General features: G+C 57.4%; 1 protein-coding gene across 1 annotated transcript; it reads left to right on the forward strand.

Moving 5' to 3' along the window:
* Nucleotides 1-2,418: 2,418 nt before the first annotated feature.
* LOC106722853 (B-cell differentiation antigen CD72-like) lies at nt 2,419-5,353 on the forward strand. Its single transcript, XM_025216957.1, has 6 exons — nt 2,419-2,479; nt 2,578-2,661; nt 3,522-3,611; nt 4,085-4,429; nt 4,679-4,827; nt 5,261-5,353. The coding sequence occupies exons 1-6, from the start codon at nt 2,419-2,421 to the stop codon at nt 5,351-5,353; spliced, it is 822 nt and encodes a 273-aa protein (XP_025072742.1).
* Nucleotides 5,354-12,394: the final 7,041 nt, after the last annotated feature.

Consider the following 12,394-nt stretch of genomic DNA (forward strand, 5'->3'; position numbering starts at 1 on the left):
CAATCTAAAAAACCATAACTGGCTACTGGGCCGGTGAGCGGGGCTTTCCCTCCCCCACCCCCCCAGGTGACCAGAGCATCCACACCTTACGCACCAGGCCCCTGTAATGTGAGCAGGGAGGAAGATCCCCCACCCTGAGGGATTCAACAGCAGCCTCTCACGCTGGCAGAGACAGATCTCTGGAGACGGGCACAGACGGTGGCATTTCTGCCACAGGCCTTTGATCATATGGGTGGCTCTCCGCTGGACTCTTGAGCTTATCCACATCCCTCCTGAAGTGGGGGGCCCAAAGCTGGACACAGTACTCCAGCTGTGGCCTCACCAAGGCCGAGTAAAGTGGGAGGATGGCATCCTGATTTTACTATAGATACATCACATTGCGGGCTCATGTTCATCTTGTGGTCAATCCAGACCCTGAAGTCTCTTTCAGACATGGTGCTAGTGAGTGTAGCACTGATGAGCCTATAAGTATGATGCTGGTTGTTCCTCGTAAGGTGCAGCACCCTGCACTTCTCTATGTTAAATGCCATCAGGTTTTGGTCCACTCTCCTTGCGAGCATGTCGTGGTTGGCCTGTACCCCCAGCCTGTCTTCTAGTGTGGCCTCCTTCCCCCATAGTTAAGTGTTGTCCATAAACTTTATGAGTCTGCATCTGATGCCAGAATCCAGATCCTTAATGAAGATGTTGAAGAGTACTGGTCTGAGTACTGAGGCCTGAGTAACTCCACTGGTCACCTTGCTCCATGTTGATTCACTTCCATCAACGAGTACTCATTGGGTCTGATCCTGGAGCCAGTTCCCCAGCCACTGGACCATGAAACAGTTGACGCCACAGCTCCCCAGCTGAGTCATTAGGACATCATGGGAGACCAAGTCGAAGGCTTTCTGAAATCCAGATATATGACATCAAACTCATCTCCCTTGCGGAGGCAATGTGTCACCTGGCCATAGAAGGAAACAAGGTTGGTTAGGCAAAACCTTCCAGCGACAAAGCCATGTTGGCTGGCGTTCAGAAGGCTGCCTTCCATTACCCTGCTGTTGATGGATCCCTTGATGATTTTCTCCAGGATCTTTCTAGGGATGGACATCAGACTGATTGGCCTGTTAGTCCCTTGATCATCTTTCCTTCCTTTTTTGAAGATTGGGACCACGTTGGCTCTTTTTCAATCTTCTGGTTCCTCACCCAAGTGTCACAAGTTCTCAGATATCTTCAGCATAGGGCATGCTATGATGTCTGACAACTCCTTCAAGACCCTTGGGTGCATTCCATCCGGGCCTGCAGACTTACGGACATCTAACCTTTCAAGGTGTTCCCTCACCTGAGTCATTGCCACTTGCCCATCTTCCAGGACTTGGTAAATCACCTGGACCTTTGAGGTCTCCTCTGCCAATTTGTGCAGCCCCTGGGGCAGAGTTCATCAGGCTGTGCTGCCCTGAATTCACTCAGCCCCATCGCAAGTGTCCAGCAAAGGTTTTATGGTGACATTATTGCTTGGAAAGCCTTTGTGGTGGACCAGCTCTGCTGGTGCATCCCTGGGGCAGTGGTCCGAGGCACTTTTGGGCAGAAAGTGCCTTCCCTTCAGGCTGGGGACGTAGCAGCAGAAGCCTCAGCTGAACACCAAGAAAGCAGACAGCTGCTCAGCTGCCCACCATGGGGGTTTCACACCTTTCCTGGAGCATCAGCACTTCAGTGGGACTCCAGCGCTGCTACAGACCCTCTGACGCTGTAGTGACCATGTGTGCAGAGATGTGGCCCATGGACTGGACAGTGTAGATGGTGGAGCAAGGGGTCTGCTTGTGTGGACTCCTGTCTTGCTTCTGTGCATGGCTGGGAGGCTGCTCTATCCCCAGGCACCCATAAGCAGTGATGGGGGCAGATCTGACATCGGGAAGGGTCCTGGGAGGACAAAGCCCACCGGATCAGAGGTTGGAGCTCCCTGGGGCTGGAGTCAGCAGAGGGACAGGGGGGAGAGCTGTGCCCTGGAGCTCCAGTCTTGGTGCCCAAGGGGTCGTGGGCTCACCCTGCCCCAAGCCTGAACTTTAGGCGACTCACAGAGGTCTCAGAGAGAGTGTCCCTCCATCCCCCTCCCCACCATGCTGGGGCAGCCTCAGCCCTGCCTGAAGTTTACTGGGCCTGGGCTCACCCAGCACAACCTCCGGAACACTTTTGGCCCCCCTGCTCCCTGGTCAGCCCTCCACCCCCCCCCCAGGCCTCTGTGTGCAAGGGAGGGTGGGGCCGTGGCTGTTGGAGCCAATGGCAGGGCCATGGTCCCGCATCCCGCCAAGCTTCGTCACCTCAGCCTGCGGTACAGGCCACTTCTGCTTTTAGTGACTACCTGAGTACTTCCCACACTCACTCCAGGAGCCCTACACAGCAGAGCTGCCTGCACTGTAAGCCGCTCTGTGCCCCACCACCGGGATGTACGAGACCCTGCAGTACCCCAAGACCCCCCTGAGACAGAGCAGGGGGCAGGGGGCAGGTAGGAGCCAGCACCCCTCCCCCATCTGATTTTGCCTGAGCCCCGCACCCTGACCAGCCGTGATGACCTGTGTCTGCACCCCCCACCCCGATCGCCAGGTGAGGCCAACGACAACTACGAGACCCTCCAGATGGGCCCGGTGGGCAAGTGGCGGGCCGGGCATGGTGCCCAGCAGCACAAAGGTGAGTGCAAGGGCATCCCCTGCCCTGCCCAGGGCTCCCCAGCAGGGATGGAGAGAGCTCCCAGGGGTGCACAGCTGGCTCGGGGGTGAAACGGGATGCAGGGGCTGTCCTGCCCCAGGGCTGAGGGGTGCCTCTGCTTGTTGTCCCCAGACTGCAGGGCAGAGTGGGGTGCATGGCTGCCCTAGCTCCAGGGCTTTGCTTGTGGCCCCACAGGCCAGTAAGCAGTGTCCTCCCTCCCCAAGTGCTGCAGGGTGCTGTCTGCAGAAAGGGGTTGCTAAACTGTGTTGGTGTGAGTGCAGGCAGGGCCGGAGGCACCATGCACACTTGCATGTTCAGACACACTCGTGCGTCTGTTCCTAGACAGCATCTTCCTGTGTCCAATGCTGTCACCTTCCCTGGAGCCCATGCCATGGCTGGGGACAGGGCTGTGCCAATGCTCCTGCTGGGACAGACCCCACGGGGTCCTGGTTAGAGGGTCTTTCCCCTGTGCTCAGGCTCAGCCTAAAGCAGCACTGGGGGAGGAAGGGCTGGGACGGGTGTGGGGGGAGGATCTTGTTACTCCCCAGCCCCTTCCAGTCTTTGCAGAGCTGCTCGCTTGCAGTGCTGGGGGCCGGGTAGCCGGGGCGTGGGGGGGTGGGTTTCCCAGGCCTGGGCTGACCCAGCACAGCCTCCCAGATGCTGTTGCCTCCCCACCTCCCTGTCCAGTGAGGGCCAGACCTGTCTGTGCTGGGAGGGCAGGGCCATGGCTACTGGAACCAAGGGCAGGTCTGTGCCCCGATATCTGGCATGCTTGGCTTCCCCTGCCTGTGGTCAAGGCTGGAGGTGTGGGGGCTTGTTCCACAGTGTCTCGTGTCTTGCAGAGCACCAGTGGAACATGCAGCCCCTGCTCCTGGTCCTGCTAGCAGCTTTCCTGGTCCTGCTGGCCACCTCCATCGCCCTGGGGGTCCGCTGTGAGTAGGGCCCTGCTGGGCTGGCAGGAAGCTCAGATGGGCAGGCGTGGGGGGACACGGGATGCCTGGGCCTGGGGACAGGTGTGTGACCCCCCCCCACACACACACACACACACACACACAGAGGCAAGGCAATTGGGTGGATGGGAGCGGGTCCCTCAGCTAAGGAGGACCTGTAGTGACTTTGCAGATGTTCCCAGCGGTGATATGTAGCTGGTGGGGGGGGTCTGGGGAGATGCAGTGCCTGGCTGGTGCCCTGGTGCCTGACTGCCTGCAGGCACCTGCCCAGCTCCTGCCAGCCCATGGCCATGCCCTAGTGCTGGCTTGGGACACTCCCACCAGCTGCACCATCCCCATGGTCCCAGGGGGTTGGTTGGAGGTGTGAGCACAGGGGATCCTCCCCTGCCGCAGCCACTGCACCCAGCTGGGAGAGCCAGGCCCTGCCCCTGGCACTGATGGCCCCATACCCACAGACTGGCAGGTGATCACGGCACTGCTGCAGTCCCAAGAGCAACTGGCAAAGACCAGAGGAGGGGGGAGCCACTGCCAGAAGGAGCTGCACAGCCGCAGCATGGAGCTGCAGAAGGCTGAGGCGGGTCTGAAACAGGCCCAAGTGAAGCTGTCACAGGCACGGCAGGAGGGGAACAGCTGCCAGAGGTTTCTGCACTGGAGGGACATGGATCTGCAGGAGGCCAGGGCAGCACTTCAGCAGGCCCAGGAGCAACTGCTGTGGCTGCAAAAGCAAGCCCAGCTCCTATCTCAGCAGCTGAAGGAATCTGCAGGAGCCCAGGCCAGTGCATTTCCCTGCAAGGCCACAGGTACCCCAGGGTGGGGAAGGGTGGGAAGCAGGGCACCCCCAGAGCTGACTGTTCAGACAGAACAGCCCTTCCACACCTGGCAGCACTGCGCCCATGACCCGCAGGGACAAGGCACGGGCATCGCGGTGGGAGGGAACCCCGGTGTCCTGACCTGGTTTCCCCAGACCTTCCTCCCCCCGTATCTTGCTCCCTGTGGCCTGGGCACTGGCCCTGATAGCGGTGCGGGTGTGAGTGGCTACCTGTGCGCAGACTGCTGCCCGGAGACCTGGGTGCTGCACCGCGGGAAGTGCCTGTTCCTCTCCAAGGAGAAGAAGACCTGGAAGGACAGTAAAAAGTGGTGTGAACAGGAATCCTCCAAACTCCTCATCACCTGGGACTGGGACCGCACGGCCATGCTGGTACGGGGCTGTGGGAAGGTGGTGATCAGAAAATCTGCCCGGCAGTGAGATGCTGGGGGCAGGGCAGGGCAGGGCAGGACAGCCTCCCTGGGGACATTGCCCTGGGTCTGGGCACAGCCAAAGCATGCTGGGGGGTTGGTGCTACACTGGATGCCACATTTTCCCATCTCTGCCACTTCTGAACCCAGTCAGCAGTGGCCTCTGCAAGGGGCTGGGGCCGGGAGCAGCTGGAGCGGATGCAGGTGCCTTCCATATGTGCAACTTCCTGGGGGCAGTTGCAGCGGCTTGGCGGACTGGTGCCACTGACGGCTGTGCCCTCCTTGCTCCCCTCCTGCTTCCCATATCCAGACAGGCCCCATGGCCCCCGCTGCCCCATGTCCTTTGTCTCTGGCCCAGGTCTGGGGCTGTTTCTGAGCGGTTGCTCCCTCTCCAGACCTTCCTCACCAACACGGACACCTCGTACTGGATCGGGTTGTGTTTTGACCAGAGATGGATTTGGATCGATGAGACGCCATATGCACAGTGAGCTGCACTCTGGTTCCTTGGCCTGGCAGCCCCATTCAGCTCCTGGCAAACGTGTCCTGTGGGGAGAGGGGTCTGCGTGGGGTGGGAGGACAGGATCAGTGCAGTGTGGGCAGGGGAGGCTGCCAGGAGCCTTGATCCCAGGCTGCACCTGTGCCAGGAGCTGCCTGTAAGGGCTGGGCTGAGCTCAGGCTGACCAGGACAGGAGCAAGGGGCTGCTCACTGACCGTGTGGGATGGGGGAGGAAGGCTGTTGCCCAGGCAAGGGGCTGCAGGAGTCAGACTGGCCAGAACGGGGCCTGGGTCCTGGCTGCAGCCAGACGGGTGGGACCTTGTGGGGGCTGGGATGGCCTGGGGGCCCTGACATGGCCTCTGTCATTGCAGCACTTCGACTCCTGAAGGTGATGGTTCTTATGGAGTGATTAAAGGGGGAAGCATAGAGGCAGGAGGTTTGAATAACGAGCAGTTCCAGTGGGTGTGTGAGAAGCCGCCCAGCTGCCCCGGGGAACCACAGTGACCGTCCCTGAGGTATGAAGACAGGAGGCTCCATGAGTACGAGCGTGTGAACCTGCACTGGGTGCCCTCGCTGCACCCTGGTGCCCAGGGACTCGTGTGCCCTTCTCCTCCCCTGGCAGCAGGAGCCCTGCGCCCCCACGCAGGAGCGTGGCCGGAGGAGAGGGGCTGGGCTCTGGCTCTCCGCAGCCCCAGCTCACCCTGCCCCTTGCCTTGAAGCTCCCACCGCTCCAGCACGGCCGCACCTGGAGCACTTCACTCCGTGCTCCCAGCATGCAGCATTGCATGCTCTCCAGCCCTGCCCCAGCCTGGCTGCCCTTGCCCAGCCTCCTCCCGCCTATGGCACCTTCATCCTGCCCGTCCCACAGCCCAGACCCACGCGGGCGTCTTCCTACAGCTGCAGCACACTGCAGACTCCTCTTGGGTCTGGCACCTCTGGAGACACCCAGGTCCTTTTTTGTATCACTGGCTTCAGCCGTGTCTCACCCACTCTATGCCTGTGTCCATGATCCTTCCTCCCAAGGACAGCACCTTGCACTTGTCCACTCTGAGCTACATCCTGTCAGCTCCATCATGGCTTTCCAGGCTGTTGAGATCCATCTGTGCTGCGTTCACATCCTCCAGTTTGTTCACCACCCTTTCCAGCATTGTGCTGCCCGTAACTTTCTCCAGAAGCTTTCTGTGCTGGCGTCCAGACCATGAATGGACACAGTGAGCAGCTTCAGGCCCAGGACAGACCCCTGTGGGGCTCTGCTCCAAGTCTGCTGCCATCCTGACATGGACTGGGTCAGAATGACCAACCCCTTTGCTGCTAGTGATGGAGGCAGGTGTCTCCCCACCATATAGTACCTCTGTGCACACGTATGCACTTGGTTTATGAGGAGGTCGTGCAGGACCTTGTGCAAAGCCTTGCTGAAATGCAGACACATGACACCCACAGCAGGCCCTTCATCCCCCACCCCCACCCCTCCCACAATCATAGCAGATCAAGCTTGTTGGACAATGGACCAGACTTTCCTCCTCCACATATTTGCAAACAGACTTTCTTAGCATCTGCTCCAATAACTTCCTGGGGTCTGAGGGAGATCGATCTATAATTTCCCAGATCCCCTGTTGTTTATTCCAGGGAGGAACCCCACATTCCCCATCTCTGGTGCTCTGAACCCCCCCCCGTGTCCCACGACTTGGTCAATGTCATCGCTAAGGCCCCGGCGGTCCCCTCTGCCCAGCCCTTTGGTGAAGTTCCTGGGGCCCTGCTGACCTGATCTCATGCAAACCCATCAGATGCTGTCTAGCACGGGGATTTGTGAGGTGATCTCTCATTGTGGACCAAGTCCAGAGCTGGGCAAGAGGACAGATGACATTTTGGCCTCAAAAGGCCCTTCCTGTGGGTTGCAGCCATAGCAGCTTCAGCCCCAGCTCAATCCTGCAGGCAACAGAGACCAGATCAACCGCAACGTACTTTAGGGGTCAGCGGAAGTTACCAAGGATTTATTACTGACTCTTTCTCACCAGGCAGGAACTAGGTCCACTGAATGAAACCAGCAGGCAGTAAGTTTAAACTGACAAAGGGAAGTGCTTTTTCCCCAGAGTGTCGTTAACACATGGAGCTCATGGCCAGCAGATGTAGTGGGAGCTGAGAGTGCAGCCAGATTCACCAGGGGACTGGGAACGTCTTTAGAAAATAAGGGGCATCAGTTGTCGGCAAAGACCTGGCACAATCATCACATGTGTGTTGGAGACAGAGCTAAGGAAATAGGGCAGGGTCCCAGGCTGCTTGGGTTGGGGGGAACCAAGGAAAGCAGAGAACAATTTCCATTTCAAAACAGAAGGTGAAAAAGGTGAGACTGGAGTGCCCGAGAAAAGACAAAGACACTGAGTGCAGGAGAGTCATGTTGTGCTATAGGTGAGAGTAATGCAATATGGGACGAGGGTCCAGACACCCAAGGGGGAGAAGGCGGTGCAGATCTACCTGTAACAACCCAGGCAGAGAGGAGGCCTGTGGGGTCTCCACTCCAATGCTTAAGACGACCTGTGCATCCCCCAGAAGGACTCTCCGAAACCCTGGGTGTAAGGTGATGCTCTGCCCTGGGGATGATGGGAGACTTATGTGAGGCTTTCTGTTCTCTTTGTGGCTTCTTCTATTACATTTCCAATCAGATGAAGTTGTGCTTATTGTCATCACGTCTCACTGGGCTGTGTTTCAGCTTAGGGGAAGTTTCCTGTTGTTCTTAGTTGTGGGCTTGCAGTGCAGACTGCTGTGCTCAATAAATGCTCTCTTCAGAGCACAGACTTCTTGTTGAAGTGTCTATGAATTCTGCACCGTGACCTGAAGTCTAATGTTCAGTCAGGTAAGAAAGTCTCTGTTGAGCAGGGAAGTGAGGGGCACAGCCTCTGCAGGGCTATGTCTTGGCCTTCGCCACCCCACCTGTGGTCAAGGCAAGTTCTGCTTCTGACTGATGAACCAACACTTTCCGTCTTTGCTGTAGCAGCCTCACACAGCAGAGCCACTTGCATGGAGAGTTGTTCCTTACCCCACTGCTGGGATGGGTGGCAGTGTGCTGTTTGCCAAGATGTGGTTCTCTCCTGGGATAAAACATTAGCCCCTGGCACAGCGAGGATGTAGGAGCCAGCGCTCCTACCGTGTCTGTCCTGAGCCCGACCATGTGTCGCAGCACCCCAGCACCATACCCGGTTGATAGCACCCACAATACCCTCCAGCTGGGCCCAGTGAGAGAGAGGCCAGTCAGGAATGGGTCCCAGCAGCGCAGAGGTGAGTGTGGGGGCATCCCCTGCCCTGCTCAGGGATGCAGAGAGCTCCCAGGGCTGCACAGCTGGCTCCGTGTGAAACAGGACTGCAGGGGCTGAGATCAGAAGATGGAGGAGGCAGGGGATGGAGGGGCTGCCCTGCCCAGGGCTGAGGGGTGGCTCTGCTTGCTGTGCCCAGGCTGCAGGGCAGAACGGGTATGTGTTGCTTGCCCCAGGCTCTGGGCTTTTCTGGTGACCACATGGCCCCAAAAGAAGTGCTTCTGCCTCCCTGGTTGCTGTAAGGATCCGAATTTCCTTTGCCACCAACAGTGGAGCTGGGTGATGGCTGCAGAGAGGTGCTGGGATGTGTGTCTGTGGCAGAATGCCCTCCCAGCATCTTCCCAGACCCTTCTTTATGTTTCTCCTTGCCATTGTCTCTTCACCTGTCTGCCAATTTGATATCTGATATCTAATCTAAATGTAATAACCACATGGTCACTGTGGTGGGCACCCCCCCCATCTGTTTCAGGTAACCCTGAGTTATAACCTGAGCTGGAAGTATTCCTGAGGGAGGGGGGACCTGCTCCTCCTTTTGTCAGTTCCCCTCCACGCAGGTCATGAGACTAATTTCCTCACCTGGAAAGGTGATGTCATCTGGAGGCACCGATCTTCAGCCAATGGGGCTGCTTCTGGTGGGGCCTTAGTCATGAGGTCAGGACAGGGGATAAAAGGGGTCCCCATGAGGAAGCGGGGGGAGCCATTCTGGAATGTGAGGAGAGGCTCCCATGCAGGAGCCATGGGCTCTGGGGGGCTGGGGGGAGCAGCTGAACAGCCGAACGCTGCCGCTTTCTCCCTCTCTGTCTGGTAACTGGACACACAATGAACTGCCTGCCTCCAGAGGAAAGCTCAACCAGCATCTGGATGATACTTGTGAAAAAGCTACTTGAAACCTATCTGGGGCGGGGGGCTGGACTCGATGATCTTCTGAGGTCCCTTCCAGCCCTAATGTCTGTGAATCTAAGATATACAGCTAGCGGTACAGCACATGCATAACCAATGGCTACCGATCCACACTGTTTCCTCTAAGGTTATTCTGTGACTCCTCACAATCCTGAATCCACCCCCTAGCCTCCTTTTGGTATCCAATAAAGTTCTCCTCTGTACCCAGCATGGTGGATTCATTGGGAGAAGCATAAGAGACATGCCTTTGTGTCCCCTTGGTTTGGCTGACTAAGGGAGACCACTACATGGGCTGCAGACTAAAGAAAGCACCCAAGTTCTTGCAGTGAGTCGAGCACCCTCGAGGTCTACAAGGCCTGAGTATCTCACGGGGCACAGGGCTGTAGACAGACCGAGATTCCTGGGTGGTGGCGGCGGTACCCCCAGGCTTGCAGGTGTGCCCCAGGAAGGGAGTCAGCCAGATGTTAGGCACCCCAGGGAGACACTCGGAGCCCAGTAGGTGGTTGGGTACAGTGAAGTGGTACTGCCAATGTGGTAGCCGTCTTCAAGAAAGGGCAGAAAGTACATCCCGGGAATTACAGGCCAATCAGCTTGACCTCAATCCCTGGTAAGATTCTGGAGGAAATTATCAGAGACCCTTCTGGATAAGCTGGCTGAGGGCAACATCTTCAGGGAAAGCCAGCACAGGTTTGTCGTGGGTAGGTCTTGCCTGACCAATCTCATCTCCTTCTATGATGAGGTGACATATCACCTGGACAAGGGAGAAGAGATTGATACCATACATCTGGATTTAAAAAAAGCCTTCAACCTGGTGTCCCATGATCTCCTCATGAAAAAACGGCCAACTGCGGCCTCAGCTACACCACAGTCTAATGGCTGGGAAATTTGCCCCAAGGTCAGATGCAGAGAGTAGTAGTCAATGGTAGCAAATCATTATGGCGCCCCGTGACCAGTGCCGTCCCCCAAGGCTCTGCCTTTGGACGGGTTCTCTTCAACATCTTTATCAACGATGTGGACATTGGTGTCAGAAGTGCACTGGCCAAGTTTGCTGATGACACTAACTTTGGGGCATAGTGTCCACACCCGAGGACAGGCTAGTGATCCAGGCTGACTTGGATAAGCTTAGTAAGTGGGTGGTTACAAACCTGATGATGTTCAATACTGATCAATGCAAGGTACTCCACCTCAGGGGGAAAAAACAACAAAACCCTGCAGCATGCTTATAGGCTCAGTGGTGCTTGAGGGTCATGGTTGACCACAAAATGAACATGAGTCACCAATGCGATGTCGCAGCTGGTAAAGCAAACCAAACTCTGGCTTTCATCCATAGATGCTACTCAAGTAAATCTCGGGATGCCATCCTCCCACTGCACTCAGCCCGGGTGAGGCCACAGCTGCAGTAGTGCATCCAGTTCTGGGCTCCACAATTCAAGTAGGATGTTGAGAAGCTTGAGAAAGTCCAGAGGAGAGCCGTGCACATGATCAGAGGGCAAGAGAATAGGACTTATGAAGAGAGGATGAGAGCCATAGGACTCTTCAGTCTGGAAAAGTGCAGGGTCAGGGGGGACCTGGTGGCAGCCTATAAGTACGTAAGGGGTGTGCACCAGGATCTGGGGGAACGTCTGTTCACCAGAGCGCCCCAAGGAAAAACAAGGACCAGCGGTCATAAACTCCTCCAAGACCATTTTAGGCTGGACATAAGGAAAAATGTCTTTACTGTCCAAGCCCCCAAGGCCTGGAATAGACTCCCTCCATAAGTGGTGCAGACACCTACCCTGGACTCATTCAAGAGATGTTTGGATGCTTATCTTGCTGGGATCCTGTGACCCCAGCTGACTTCCTGCCCTTTGGGCGGGGGGCTGGACTCGATGATCTTCGAGGTCCCTTCCAGCCCTGATGTCTATGAAATCTATGAACTCTATGAAGGGAATGGCTCAGTGCAGGAGCTGCCACAGGGTGTCAACGCAGGCAGGGCTGGACACACTGTGCACACTTGCCTATTCTGATACACTCAGCACCTTCCCTGCAGCCCAGGCCAGGGCTGGGGACAGGGCTGTGCCAATGCTCCTGTTGGGACCAGCCATAAAGGGTCCTGGGAAGAGGGTCTTGTCAGACTTGGGAACCTGTGGTTAGGCTTGTCCCAAGGCTGCAGTGGGGGCAGGAAGGGCTGGGGGGGGAGGATCTTGTTCCTCCCCAGCCCCTTCCTGTCCCTAAAGAGCTACTTGCTGGCAGTGCTGGTGGGAGCGGTGCCTCCCCCATTTCCAGTGGTGCTGGACGATCCACCCCAGCAACCCCAGGAAGATGTAATGGATCCTGTGTCCTGCCTCATGCCACAGTAGCTGTGGCCCTGCTGCTCTGGGCCGGTCCCTGGACAATTTCAAAGCCATCACTCTGTCCCCCAGAGCTGCCTCGCCCACACGGACACTGTGCTAGATCTGCTTCCAAGAGCGGTGGCTGGACTTGGGCAATGAGGTGGAGTGGGTCTGGCTGGATGAGGCTTGGTTTCCAGGGTAAGCTGTGTGGGGCTGCCTGCTGGCCCTTTTGGGGATGGGGGCACATGGGGAGAGCCCCAGGGGGTGTCACCAGGGTGCAAGTGGCCAGAAGGGGACTGTGGCTTCCTGGTCCACAAGAAACTGGCACTGGGGCTACAGCTGGATGAGACCCTGGCCACCACCACCTCCTTTGCACTCCGCCCCTCACCACTGCTGCAGGCTGGGGGACACCACACCGGTCCGCTTTTCGTCGGCCCACCGGCGCCAGCTCTACACGCTCGTCCGCAGGACCCTCCACCATACCGCCCTCGCGTCCCGCCAGGACACCAAATG

Source organism: Alligator sinensis, unplaced genomic scaffold, assembly GCF_000455745.1.
Source record: "Alligator sinensis unplaced genomic scaffold, ASM45574v1 scaffold132_1, whole genome shotgun sequence".
In the NCBI taxonomy this organism is placed as follows: Eukaryota; Metazoa; Chordata; order Crocodylia; family Alligatoridae; genus Alligator; species Alligator sinensis.